The following is a 14876-nucleotide window of genomic DNA, read 5'->3' as shown; positions in this document are numbered from 1 at the left end:
GTGTTGAGCCGTTGACAAAGAGCACTGCGGCAGTTGGGGCACAGATGGAGGGGAGCTTAGGGTAGGGGTTACTATCCAGGCGCCACTGGCAATGTTAAACCGCAAATTTTAGCGCCTGGGCAAGTCGTGCATGTCATAGCGGACTAGTCGAAGCGACGCCGCCTACGCGTATGCAATGCCAAAAGTGCCAACTGCCAAACTGCCAACTTCTCCAAGTGTCTGTGTGTGTGAGTGTCTGTGTGTGTGTGTATTGGGTGCATGAACCCCACATAAACTGCGTTAGTTTATGATGCAAAGCGAAGCGGGAGAAGGAGTCGCCAGTCAAGCCGTAAGTGCCTACATCTGCATGCCCCCCCCCCCCCCCACGCTGCAATTAGAATGCGGCGCCGTCTATTGAACTGAGCCAAGTCAGTGCTGCCGAAACTACCCCGCTTTACCTCCCCCAGTGTATCTGTGTGTGTGTGTGTGTGTGTGTGTGTGTGTGTGTGTGCAAGTGTGTCTCCCTGGTCAGTTGCGCTTTGTTGTTTTTATGCATTCACCAACTCAACTACATAAAATGGGTACAACGAAAATGCAATTAAAACTACGTTTTATGGCTTTGTTATGGCAGCAGCAGCTAACGCTGAAAGAGAGAAAAAATCCGCCACATGAAAAGCGATTTTTATTATGCTTTCAACAGCGGGAACTACCATGACGATAGTGATCATGATGTTGACGATGATGATGATGATGATGTTGCTGATGATGATGTTGCTGATGATGAGCAACGTTCGTAGTTTGGAAACTGGCTTCGAATTGAGTGCAGCACAAGTTTCTGTTGATAGAAATGTAATACTCATCGCTTTTGCTCTAAGCAATGTTTGCTTATTGAAAACGCAACTCGTCCCTTTTTATTTTATATATATATACATATAAATAATGTATATGTTTCTTTACTTTTATGTGTTTCTTTTTTTTATATTTATCAAAAATCATCAAAGTTTTACGCAAAAGTTTTTTGTGTGCAGCTGCTGATATAGAGTTAAGAGTTGCGCTCTGCAAAATTTGTCACTGGCATCAAAGAATGGGGTTTAGAAGCGGTGGAAAGGGGAAGAAGCACCTCTAAAAGTAGAGACAATGTTGCGCCTCAAGCGTGCAGCAGCAAAACAAACTAACGAGCTAGCAAGCAAAACAATAGCATGCAGCATGCTTTTAGGGGCAGGCTACAACTACCTCTCCCACTCCCATTCTCTCTCAATCTCTGTCTCGCTCACCCTCTCTCTCTATCTCTGTCGTTGGCTGTCTTTTCGTAACAACCTGCCATAACTGTGGCTTAATCAAAAGTTTTTGCACTGCTGTTTGGGCGCTAGCTGCAGGGCAAACGGCGACTATCAACCGCAACTAACACAGGCACAGCACCAACATCAGCAACATCAGCAACAACAAGAACAACAACACTAACATTCTTGTACTATATCATCCACATCCACATCCTGGGCATCCTTTTGATACTAATCAGTGGTGCCCCTCATGCGAGGCTGCTTTTTATGTCCGTTCTCACCCATGTTGCACATTTGTTGCGGCTGCTGCGCTTACGTTCTCTACTTTTTTCTTTTTGTTTTTTTTTGCGGTTATTTTCTTTTTGTATTCTCTGCTCTTTATATATCTTTGATATATGAAATATGGCAACTGTATATAATGGCCGCTCTATGGTCGTGTTTGCAATTAGCAAGTGGCAATTAAAGTTTGCTCTGCCAGCCAGCCAAGACACATTGAGCCATTGCCAATGAGCAGCCAAAGGCATAACTGCAATCTTAATTAATGCCATATTTTAAGAACAGACAATTGCCTGACCAGGCACACGGGAAAGTGGAAAGGCAGCAGATAATTTTTGTGCAAATTTGATTTGAACAGGCAAAAATTGCTAGTAAGCCGACAAGGATACAATTGTTATTATTAAGCTGATAAGATAAATATATATAGATATATACCTGCATGGCTATATTATTGTCTCTTAAAAAGACAAAATTAAAAATTTTATTATTAGTGTAAAGTAAATTTTCGCCAATCGCTTGAGCTATAGCTTTAAATATTGCCACCTTTCAAGATGGATTTGAAAAGGGTGTATATTTAACAGTTTATTTTAAAACGCATACACACATATACACACACACACACACAGTCGCGCATATTACGCAAGCAAAATCAATATTATTTTATGTTGGTCCAAAATAGCTGGTCAAATGTGGCCAAATTTTGTCATTTACTTGTATATGTTTATATTCTAGGGCTGTGTCTTTGGCATGTTTTGCTAATTTACAATTTGCTGCCTTCTTTTAGGCTGTGCCACCAAAAATATTGATTCGCTCCAGGCCCATATTCATGTACATACGTATACGTATATGTATATGTCTGGCTAATAAATTAAGCAAACTAATGTTTTGGCAGACGTCGTTGTGTCGAATGGCGTCTAATTAATGGCAAACCTTTCAAAGGGCTACACCTTGTTTTTCCGCCTTGGATAAACACAAGTAGAGTCTCTATATTTTCGGACCGGACTCCTCGTCCTGGCTGGGTCATTAGCATGCGTTAAAATGCCGTTAAATGTGTAACGGAAACTCGACGCAAGGACATGCCATATAAATTTGCCTTTTCTTGTGTTTTTTATTTGGTTTTCGTTTTTTTTTTGTTTTTTTTTTGTTTGGTTTGTTTATTGTTTTGCCTCGCATAATAAAAATGTCATAAATATTTTGGCCGGCCTTCTGCTGCTGCTCTGTTAATTTTTTCTAATTGTCTAAAATTTAGATAATTACATGCCATTAATTATTTACATAATAACATTTTGTTCGTTTTTTTTTGTTTGCGTCCTCTTTTGGTGTTTTACAATTTGGTGGTCGACTTGGCCGACCCATATAGAAGTACTTATATATCCAATATATTGCTGGTATATGCGGGGCGTAAAATTAAATTTACATAATTTATGACTTACTCAGCTCAAAATGTGTGTGCCTGAGTGGATATGTGTGTGTGTTTGTGTGTGTGTGTGTGTGTTTGCGGCTTGTGCCGTGTTGCATAATTTTAGGCATTTTTGTTTATTGTGGCGTAAAATTTGAATTATGAATAGGAATACACTCATACTCAAGCCCATAAACTGTTTGTTGCTTTGGATATATGTTTGTATGTATTTTTTTCGTGTTAGGGTTACATTCTGGGGTTATTAGTAATTTATTTGCATATTTTGGGGAGCGGGGCAGTGGGCGCAGCCGCCGCAGCAGCAGCAGCAACAGCAGCAGCAGGCAATCAGGCAGGCAACCAACTGATGGACGGACACAAAGAGGGAAGGCTTGGCAGTGAGGCAATGGAGCTGCCTGCCTGCCGCTAGCATTTGAGTTGCTTGTGTCTTTTGTGTCAACTTGGCCGGGCACAAAAGTCAGTCAAGTGTCGTTTTCGGAAGACATAAATTTTGAGCAGGGTGAGCAGCGGACGGGGACGGCGACGGAGACGCAGAGCGCCATGGGTGTGTGTGAGGTTTCTGTGCCAGGACAGGTGTCCTGGATGAAGGCGAGTATAATTGAATAGCGGAAAAGGTTTCACATGGATTTAAAATGGCGTGCGTGAGGCACAAAGGAGCCAAAAGAGAACTGAAGCAAATAAAATGAGCTTAGATGGTTTTATTGCTGAATGGAATCAGTTATACAATCAGTTATATAAAAGATGGCTTAACCTAAGAAGATGGGCATATAATAGAAATACAGAAATATTGAAATACAAAGCATGATCAACTTTAAACACGAAATCATAAATAAACTGAGTAATTTAGGCAAATCTAAACACAAAATTTAAAGACTGTAACAATAAAAAATGTTGTTAAAAAAACAATTTTGAATAAAGCTTAAAAAAAAGTATTGATTTGCTAAAAATACTTGAAATGTTATTTTCAGCCTGCTTGACATCCATTTTTTAGCATTGCAATATTTAAGTATTATTTTTAGGAGTATTTTTGTTAAGCTAGAAAAATGTATGGCATGCTTAGGGGGTGGGCTGGTAATGTGGCATGTGGATGTGTGGCATATCATTGATTGGTATGCCCAGTCAAAGTAACATTTAAAGCATACCTTGCTTAGTCTAAGCTCAGTCAAAGCCGCTTACATAATGCCCAATACAACATTTTTGTTGCATACCAACTGGCGCACGCAAGAAATGCTTATAAATTACATAAGGCAAAGGCTGGCCAAGAGAGAGACAGACAGCGGGCTGCTGTGCCTCCGCCAACAAAGCACTCAACTGTGAAAATGTCTGTTAAGGCCAACACACATACGCACACACACACGCACATGAACGGTCTCCACTCATGTGCATGCTATATGGGACTACCTTGCCTGTCACCAGGATGACAGTTCATATAGTATATGGACATAGATGTATGCACACACATATATTTATATATATATATATCAGTATATGTATATCTGTACATATATATAGTATACATGCTGAAGCTATAGCCATGCCGTTAACTGTCAATTGAGTTGGCATGTTGGCAGCCTCTTGACTTATGTTCAATATGAAATGCGCATAAGCACCACACCCACCAATAGGCCCAGCATATTTGCCAAGTCAGCGTTGTAGGCGCCTTTCTAATGCCCGGCACGTATTTTAATTGATTTGTGCGCGCTTCAGAAGCAGCTCATTGCATGACCAAGGCAGCCTTAGCAGCACAATACAAATTGATAAGTGCCGAGCGTATATACATATATAGGTGAACTCCAGTCTCTAAGAGTATGTCTTCTTCGGCATGCCTAAGATAAACGCTTTTTCTTGATCGAGATAGGCATAGACATACATGTCACTGAAAAGTCTGCTTTTAACTGATTTTTCCCAAGTGATATGATATAAGTTCGATCCGGTAACTTCCGTTCTATGTACTACCTTCAGCAAAAAAAGGCTTATATATCAAGATTTCTTTTAAGTTGAGGAAGTTCTGTGCATATAAGACACAAATGCAGTACCATAGTAATGCTGATCAGGAATGTCTCTATACTTCATGGGTTCATAGATGTCTCACTCAATGCATTACAAATTTGAAAACAAAATTGAAATACCCACTCCAAAAGAGTACAAAAAGAATCACTTTGAACAGAGTTTCAGGCAAAGCAAACAAACAAACAGACAGACAGTAAGAGAGATAGACAGACAGATAGAGAGAGAGAGAGGAGAGGAGCAAATGGATACACTCGTGTACTCATGTATTTGCTGAACGAGTTTAATGTCTGATGATGATGCTCCATTTATTATTAACTTGAAATGATTTTCGGGCTGGCCGCCGTGGAGGTGACGACGCAGCGATTGAATGCACGACTGCATCAAACAGCACAACTGCTCTCGTTATCTGTGTCTCCCTCTCTCTGTGTGTGTGTGTGTGTATGTCTCTGTGTGTGTGTGTGTAAGCACACGTGTGAGTTCAATTGGAAATTCGTGTGCTGCATACATTTGTTGCATGCTGCTGCTGCTACTGCCGTTGTTGTTGTTTTTGTAAACAGCATCGAGCACATATCTCAGAGCAATGCGAGTCAGGCCAGTGTGTACACACTCCAAGATACAGCATCTGTGTGTTGTTTATATGCTGATGCATGCAGATACAATAATTTACATATTCCCCACATAATATTAAATATTTTCATCCATTGGGTACATTTGGTAAACAGTTCTGAAACAGCTGCGTAATTTTTAAATACCTGATAATCAGTAAGTTTTTAATGCATTTTGAACGTTGCTTCCAAAATTCCCATCGATATTTGCTTGGATTGTAACACTAATCTGATCTATGGCAGTCCACTTCTGTTCCCTTCTGGGCATACGCATAAATTTTAGATGTTGCACTCATAAAAAACAAAAAAACATCTTTGGCTACGGTCGTTTGTCATCTTATGCCACTTGGCAGTTGCCCAGAGGCTTTTGAAGCGCTTTTTATCTTCCCCCGAGCCTTACCAAATTTATGCACACATCTGGCCCCATTTCATGCCACACCCCGAAAGTCCTTAGCTCTTTGCCATTTAGTCAACCCCAATTGCAGTCTCCTCTAGGCAGGCGCCTTTCTTTGCATCTCCCATATATCAAAGTTGCGCCAAATGAAAAGCGACAGCCGACAGAGCCGTTCAGAGCTGAGCAGAGCTGAGAGGCAAGAATCGTTGCCGCCTGCCTTGCAATTTATAAATTGCGAAAAAAAAAAACAACAAACAAAAAACAGAAGACAGCAAACAGAAGGAATGAAAACAAAAGGACAAGATTTGCTTATATTTTATGCAATATGCCAACCGCGTTTTATTAAGCAAATTACGAGAAATGCGCAAAACGAGATGCGAGAAGCGAGAAGCGAACAAATCTCGACACGGCGTCCCCTGAAGTCCTACTTATGACCTTGGCAAACAGCCTAACGCGCATTCTCTTAAGCAATTTAGCAAACAGACTCCACTCGAGTCGACTCGACTGAGACTCACAGCTCTTAACGCACATTTTCATATATAAATTATTAATTTTGTATGCCCAACCACCACATAAGCATTACTGGGGGTGAGTGGAAGTCTGGAGCCAGGAGACAGGAGGCTATGGGAAGGAGGCGACGGCAATGGCGAGTAAAATGCATTTTGTGCTCCATTAAATAATAAAAGCAAACGTGGCAGATAGCTGCCTCCAGATAGCGGCCACATATACGACGAGTATACACAATAAAAATCTTACACGAAGCGCATAAAAATAAACCAGAGGATGCCCTCCCAAAAAAAAGCAAACCCAAAACAAAAACCCCAGCAATGAAAGGAGCGACTCAAATCTCAGGTCTCAGAGTTGGCTGCTTATCTAAGCCCAAAGTCGAAAACCCCATTGTGATTTTTAAGTTGTGTGTATGTGTGTGTCTCTGCTTCTCTTTGAGTGTGTATGGGTGTGTGCTTTTAGGCGAGAGTGCATAAATAAGTAAAGAAATGCCTGTCGCTTAAGATTACAGGGCAAATAAGCAGCGCTCAGGACATTTGAATGTTGTTGCTACCGACACTCACTTACTTATTCATAGTCAGGTTTGTGTTGGTTGCGTATAAAAATCAGCATAAACAGCAATTGTTATGGGCTGTGAATGGGAACACGTTACTTGGAGTAACGCTCGTTACTCGCTTCTCTTCTCTCGGTACTCGGTACTCTTTACGGCGATTATCTAAGCACCAGCTGAAGAGACACATACAAATCAATGGCAAAGTAAACCAGAGCCAGAGCTGTCTCTCAACAGAGACAACAGAGCGATACAATTGAGCGCAACACTCTTTAATTTAGTTATGAATTACCAACAACAAAAAAAAAAAGAGAACTTGACTCAATACTCGAACAGCACTTAACAAACACTCGGCTGGAGGGTTAAATTTGTGTTGAAGCACTGGGGAGGGGGGAGGATGCCTACAAAAACACGCACGTGTCCTTGCCAATGACAAGGGAAATTTTACAACTTTCAAGTTTAATTTGCCAAAAGTAGCAATCAAGCAAAAGCCAGGCAAAAAATATGTATGTATGTATATATATATAAATATATATAGTATAAAACAACAAGGCATTAGGATAAGGGTTGATTTTTTGTAGGTGTGTGTTTGTGTATATATGTGAGTGAGTGTGTGAGGGGCAACCCTTTCGACCTAATTGCATGGAAGTTGTTACGCTGCCAGTTAAATGTAAAAATTAAAATGTATAAAATGTATATCATTTATATTAAACTGAGACTCCAGCTGAAAGCTGCTAGTAGGCAGAGACGCAGGCAGAATTGTCAGTCATTCATTCAGTCAGTTAGTCATTCAGTCGGAACGTAGTCTGTTTTATGAGGTGTTAAGTGGGATTAAATTAAAAGTCGCACAAGGGGGGCACGTTGCAGGGGTTGGCGCTCGGTGTGTGTTGAAATGTTTGCGTATTTATTTAAGTTATGGCAAAATACCGAGAAAACAGAGCAGAGTGTGTAACCAGAAGCAAAACACTCGAGCCAAGAGCGAAGAGCGAGTAGCTCCCCCTTGCTGGCCCCACTGTGAACCTACCATCCGACCTCCTGATACCCCATTTCCCGACCGCCGACAATCGACCCGGCTTGTTGTTTCATTAGCGCGCAAAGGGCAAAAGAGAAACTTGATTTTTGTTTGCTTTTCGTCGACTTTTGAGTGGAGAGGGTCGCTTCACATGTGTGTGTGTGTGTTATAAATTTATATTTAATAAACTTTTGGAGAGTGACGTTTTAAGTGGACTTCTTGGTTGGGTAGCTTCAATCAGGATTAAATGATTGTACCACACACACACACACACAGAGTTAAATTATCAAAGTGGTGTCGCATCTGCAGAAGACGGACTAAATAAATGTATCTTTAAGATACTGTTCAGCTGGAGTATATAGAAAACAGCTTTTCGCTGCGTCATCAGATATTACGGTAGCAGCATAGAACTGTATAATTTTACAATTAATACTCATCATAGTGCTTCACATTTAAGGGTCTGCTTGTACCCAAATATAATCTTATTATCACGCCTTGTCATTTGACCACACTCATTAATTTGATGTCGGACATCTCATTCGACAGTCGCATGACAAGATATGTATCTCTGTTCGCTGATAAAGAACAAATAATTTGGGTTCATACACCGTTACGTGTCGTAGCACATTGCATTTCTCACAGTACCCTCTCACCCCCCAAAGAGCAATATGCTGATGGCAAACAATTATGGATGAATAAAGTCCACATCCTAAATGAGAGTAGTGTTGTTGCGACACGTGTTCGCATTTTGAGCAACGACAGCCAATTGCTTATTAAAATAATAATATGGCCAAAAATTAAACATCAGATTGCTACCCTCGGGGGAGGCAGTAAACTCACCCCCGGCAACATTTACATGCATGTGAGAGACTGAGACAACAACGATTACAAATCCACCCTGCCACATGTAAAAACTCTCAGCTGATAATGAAAACATTTGCACAGCTTTTGCGCACAGCCCAAAAAGGACACAATGGGATACAAGACTCAAGACTCGAGGCATGTGCAATGAAAATCTGGGGACTTGTCAAATTTAACGACCTCATAAAAGCGGCGCGTCTTAAAGTTTAAAAACAAAGAGCAACATCAAGAAGAAAAAAATATACACAAACCAAGATAAATAGAGAGAAAAGCCTACACTTTGATCATAAAATCATGTTGCCGTATAAATGCAAGTTTTAGTTGAGACCCCTGAACTATCGACCCAAAGCAGACAAACAGACGGACATCGCATAACCGAATTCAAATTAATACAATCATTGGGTCGCTCCGGCTCGCATTTATTGACAGTCGGAGTTTTGTCAGATCAAAAGATGTCTTTGCTTGCAAGGAATTTCGCCAGAGATGCTGCAGATATGTATGACTGGGTTAAGGGGTAAGGGGTGGGTGAATTGGGGTTAGGGGTGTGGCTGGTGGTGTGTTGGGATTCGTCTGTTGTCACTAGGAAAATGGACATGTACCAATTTGGCTCACACACAAAAGTATAAGTAGTCGCATATTGCTCGAAGCAAGCAATAAAATAAATGGCAATGAGTGACTGAGCAAATGAATAAATGAGAGAACATTTTTGCTTTGAAATTCAAATTTCAAAAGTTGTCATGACATTGTGTTTATGACACAGTCGCTGAGAAAGGGGCGTGGAGGGGCGGGGTATGGGGGTGGTATGCGGCCAGTTGTGCGTTGTGCCCCCACTCTCTATCTCTCTCTCCCGCTCTCTCTCTCCCTCTCTAACTTTGTTTTATTTCCCTGTTTCTGTGCTGCAAATTTAAAATTGAATATTTGCACGCCTTAAGCATTCGAGATTACAAAGATCGACTTCACTTTATGAGCACGCAAACAGGCATATGTGTGTAAGTGTGTGTGTGTGTGTGTGTGTGTGTTCCTTGCTGTCATTTGCATGTGTTAGATGCATTTCTGGTATTTGCACTGCTCAAAGCCATTTAAAGCGGTTTATTTTTGTGTACAAATTACACGTTTAATTGCATTTATGTGACTGCTGGGCATGGTCTGCACTTTAAGTTATATAATGTAGTCAAATTATCTACCAATTGCTACTTGTAGAGAAAATGCAACATTATTTAAGCTGCAGATAAATGTTACTGAGCATATCGACTCCATTTAATGACTTAGATAAAGTTATATTAAATGGAATATTAACTGGAAATATATTGCAATATATTTTCATAAATATATGAAATAGCCACAAATACAAAAATTAATTTATTTTCTTGTTGCACTCTGTAACGATAGCTAGCTCGATCCCATAATCAAAACTCCAGTTCTTAACGATTTAAGTTTTTAAACACTCTGCGCCTATGCTAAATGCACAGATCCTATTATAAATTTGTATTTTTTTATTTTTTTGGTTTTTTAATTTCGGCAAGCGTTGAAAGTCAATTGAAGTTGAAATGAGAATTGAAATGGCTAGCAATTAAAGATGATGACGCCTCCTGTCCGCCTGCAATCGAGTTGACTCCGGATGTCTCTTGGATTCTGCTTTCTGCTCTCTGCTTTCCCGCTTGCCGCAGGCTCAAACACTTTGCATAACATTAAGCAGCCTCAATTTTATTTTTCTTGTTGTTGTTGTTTTTTTTTTATATTATTTTTGTTTTGGGGTTTGGTTCTCTGCGGTCTACCGCAGCGCCATAAAATATGCACCCGGCGCTTGGCAAAATTCACAACAAAGCGAAAGCCGACGATGACGACGGCGTCGACGTTGAAGTATGCAAAATGAGTCGAGGCACAGAGCAAAGCGCCTAAAAGCATATTTCAATTAAGCTATCACCTTGAATTATTCTCACGAGCGCTTGCCTCATCCACCCACACTAACACTCACACACACATAAAAGCAGGCCGCAGTACTTTTTTTTTTTTTTTTTTTTTTTTTTTTTAATTTTAATGTTTTCATTCAAGAGCTAAAGAAGCAGAATGCGGTGAAGAACGGTAAAACCGCTCGTCAAAATTTGCATTTAAATGAGGCGCAGAGGCGACTGACGGACGAGGTTCGTGTTTGGTTATACTATACACATACACACACACACACACACACACACACACACACACACACACACATATATATATATATATATATATATATATATATATACAAACATTTCTCTTCTTTTTTTTTTGGCTGTCTTTCGACTGGGGTGAAATTTTTATGATTGCGGTGACTGCCAAATTGTCAGTGGTTGTGCGTGGGTGTTTTGCGAGTGTGTTTTCGCCTGGCTGCATAAAATGTAAATATTCATTAATATACGCAAGCGTGCTGTATCTGTATGTGTGTACGGGTCAGCGCACACACACACACAATCAGTTGCTTCCGCGTTGTAAAGTTTTTCCCAACAAAAAAAAAAAAACAGAAACAACCATAAACACCAAATTTAAAAAAAGCGAGCTTTAAATGACTTCGTTTCGAATTGATTTAGTTTATTATTGTGATTATTTCACAAATTGTGGAATTCAGTTGAATGAGTACGATGCTTAAACATTTAAAAGCATTCGTCATATCCATCAGTCAAAAAGAAATCTGTAAGGCTTAAAGTAAGACATGTTTTCAAATACTTGCTGAATTGATAAAAATCATATATTTCCCTATGGTTCCTCAATTTCTGATGATATTTTCTTACTGCGGACACAATTGTACTAGTTTCGGAAGGAAAAATATACTTGGGATAAAGTGTGCAAGGAAAGAAGACCAACTGAGACTTACAGTAGACTGAAAACAATGTCTAAAATGTTGTTTTCACTGTCTGACATTTTAATTAACAGAATTTGGTTATATGCGCAACTGGCCTTATTGCTGGAATGTCAAAGGCATTGCATGCTCTTAGGCATGCAAAAAATTACAATTAAAATGCAAGCGAAGCCTGCAGACTGAAAACCAAACGATGAGCTACACGTCTCCTCTTCGTTGGATGTGTGTGTGTGTGTGTGTGTATGTGTGTGTTTGTCGGCCAGGCAACAATTTTCACATACTGCTTGGCACACACACTCACACACACATACATGCTTCTCACGCTCCACCAACCATTAGTCGCCTCATTCATCGTCATCCTTCATCCAGTTTGTGCCTCTGCGCCGCTTGGCTTGGCCAAAAATTTTTGGCATAAATGCCATAAACAGTTTATTTAGCAACGGAAAATTAACTGCAAAATGTAGCAACCAACAACAACAACAACAACAACAATACCAAAAAGGAACTACAAGAACAACGCTGAGGCAGTCAGACGACTGATGATGCTACCCAAGGCAGCCATTGCCACAGTTCCTCCCAACTCGCCCCTACCTCGAAAAATAAAGGAAAAACTCAACTCGACGCTTTATGACGTTTTACTTCATGTGCAGCTTCATAATTAAGTGGCTCCTGTGTGGAGAGGGAAGTGCTGCTGCTGTGGTGAAGGGGGGAAGGGACTTGGCAGCGGTCCAAACAACTAGCTCAAGTTGTTGCTGTTATTCGCACTGTTGTCTCATGCACTCGGGGGAGCTTTTAGTTTTGAGCCACGTGAGAAGCATCATCGCTTTGGGTTTGGCTCTTGGCCATAAAAACCGAGCCCCAAACGAGGTCAACGGAGGACACTAAAATTCAGTGGATATACACGTATGTTTAACGTCTCTTCATAGATAGGTGTAGAACTTCTATATGTACATCATATATAAAGCCATGCTAGTTGCTGGTAGAAGAAGGGCACTTTAGATACATTTAAAGAGGCACATAAAAGTGTTAGCAGCTCGTTTTCTGTACTTACTAATTTGATGGCTGGTGGTATTAATGGATGATGGCAACTTACCTGAAAGAAATAGAAAGAGAAAACATTAATATTAAATGTCTACAAAATGAACAGGAATTGAAGTAATTGCTTTATGTTATTAGTTGAGTCATTAGGGGATGTCCACTGATAGGAAATGTGAGTTCAAGAGGAATTGCTACTCAAAATTAACTTGAGATAATGATATTCCTGCAGGAAAACGAAGTCATTAAGCTTATTATATATTTATCAAGCAAACATATTGCTCTGCAAAGTTTACTCTTAAGCATGGAAACCAGTTTAATATTCAGAATCTTTTCCTGATAGACAAATTGATTTGAATTATTCAATTTTTCATTTATTTGGCTAAATCATCTTAATTACAACAAAACAGAATAATCTTTTGAATTATTATAAGGGAAATAAATATTTGAAATATGTATTTGATATATATCTTTTTCATAATAGGTTGCTAACTACATTTGTATCCTTAAAGCTTGTTTGAAGCCCTTTTATTAAATTCACACTCTCCTCTGCGAATCACACTTTAAAAAATTGATTAAAAACCCTCGAAGCAACTAGCCAAAGTTTGTTGAGGCCAGCAAGAAGAAGGAGCAAGGATGTGTTTGCGTAAAAGGGAGAAAGAGAGAGCGATGAGGGAAAGCTAAAAAAAATGTCATAAAAATTCTATTTTCGTATAAAATTTCGAAGTAATCTAATAAATATTGATTTTCATTCGTCATCGACAACGTTGGCGTCAACGCTGGCGACGACAACAACATCATCATCGAAAGCAACAGCGCCACCAGCAGCGGCAAGCAGCAGCTCTGAGAAGGGCGTGTTGTGTAACCCTACACGTGCACACATACACATACACAGGCAGGACCCGGGTCAGGACGGGTGCAGAGACAGGCGCAGTCAATAGTCGTTATTTGATATAGTCGAAACCAACAAGCAACCCATGATGAAACGTGCCTGGGCGGCTGACCAGTGCGACCACACGCAAAGGGCAAGGACATGGGGGACGTTTGAACGGGTGGATGGGTGGATGGGTGGAGGTGGGGAGGTGGCAGTTGTCCGATCCTGACGCGCTGCAAGGGATGAAATCATGCGCGCAACTCGTTTTTGGGCACTGCCCTGCCGTAGGGCTGCCAAACATACACAAACACACACACACACACACCCGTAGACACACAAACAGACACACACACACACACACACACACATAGTTCATTCAATCATTCAAATGTCCTTTGAACTATAAAAATACATGACACTAATAAAGAAAACGAACAAATGACACGACACTCGGGCTACGTTGCCGGACTCAGAACCCAGACCCGGACCCGGTCACGATAAGCAAGCAGAAGACGTTGCTCAACAAACTCAAAAAAAAAAAAAAATGGCTATTTAGAGCAATTTATAAGCATACTTTGAGGCGCCTCCCACACACCCCACAACCCCCTACACCCCTCCCTCGACATTTGACATTTACGAGTTCGCCGCGGCGGAGACAGCGACAACGCTGAGTAGGTGCACGAGTTAGGATGAAGGGGGAGTGGGGTAAGGGCAAGGGCAGAATGGTGGAGTTTGGAGTAGAGATCCACCAACCACATAAATTTCTGGTGCGCTTCCAAACGCTTTTCTGTAGCTATTTATTGCATTTTTATGTAAAATGCGCCGTGCGGTATGCTATACTTTTTCTCTTCCTGCCGGCTTGGGTTTTTTTTGCTGCTTCTTCTTTTTTTTTATACTTATAAGGGCGACATTCCTGCAAAGTTGTTTACGAGGCAGAGAGCGTAATACGTAAATCGAAAATGCCGCCCACGCAATGACCAAATTTACGCAATTAAAGACATTTGGGGATACATTTTATGGCATACTTAAAGGCCTCTGTGAGTGGGATGGGTGTATGTGTGTGTTTGTGAGTGTGTGTGTCTGAGTGCAGGTGGATTCGATATAAGCCCAATAAAGAATTGCAGCTGAGATAATTTTACCGTTTTATACTTTTCTTTTTTTTTTTATCGCTGTTTGATTTTCAATAAGACTAGCTTGTTGGCAAATCAAATAAAATATATTTTTTAAAGCACGTCTTAAA

General features: G+C 40.4%; 1 protein-coding gene across 10 annotated transcripts in view; it reads right to left on the bottom strand.

Moving 5' to 3' along the window:
- LOC6558725 (CUGBP Elav-like family member 4) overlaps window positions 1-14876 on the bottom strand; it is a 313415-nt gene that overhangs the window by 121429 nt on the left and 177110 nt on the right. For 3 of the 10 annotated variants that reach the window (XM_043215442.1, XM_001985089.2, XM_043215443.1), the window contains one exon: window positions 12779-12820. The exons of the other annotated variants lie outside the window; for them this stretch is intronic. In XM_043215442.1, the coding sequence (XP_043071377.1) occupies window positions 12779-12820 (42 nt within the window). The remainder of the gene's footprint in view (window positions 1-12778; window positions 12821-14876) is intronic. 10 annotated transcript variants of the gene reach the window in all.

This window comes from Drosophila grimshawi, unplaced genomic scaffold (genome assembly GCF_018153295.1).
Source record: "Drosophila grimshawi isolate 15287-2541.00 unplaced genomic scaffold, ASM1815329v1 contig_44, whole genome shotgun sequence".
NCBI lineage: Eukaryota > Metazoa > Arthropoda > Insecta > Diptera > Drosophilidae > Drosophila > Drosophila grimshawi.
This window is presented reverse-complemented; position numbering and strand designations above follow the sequence as displayed.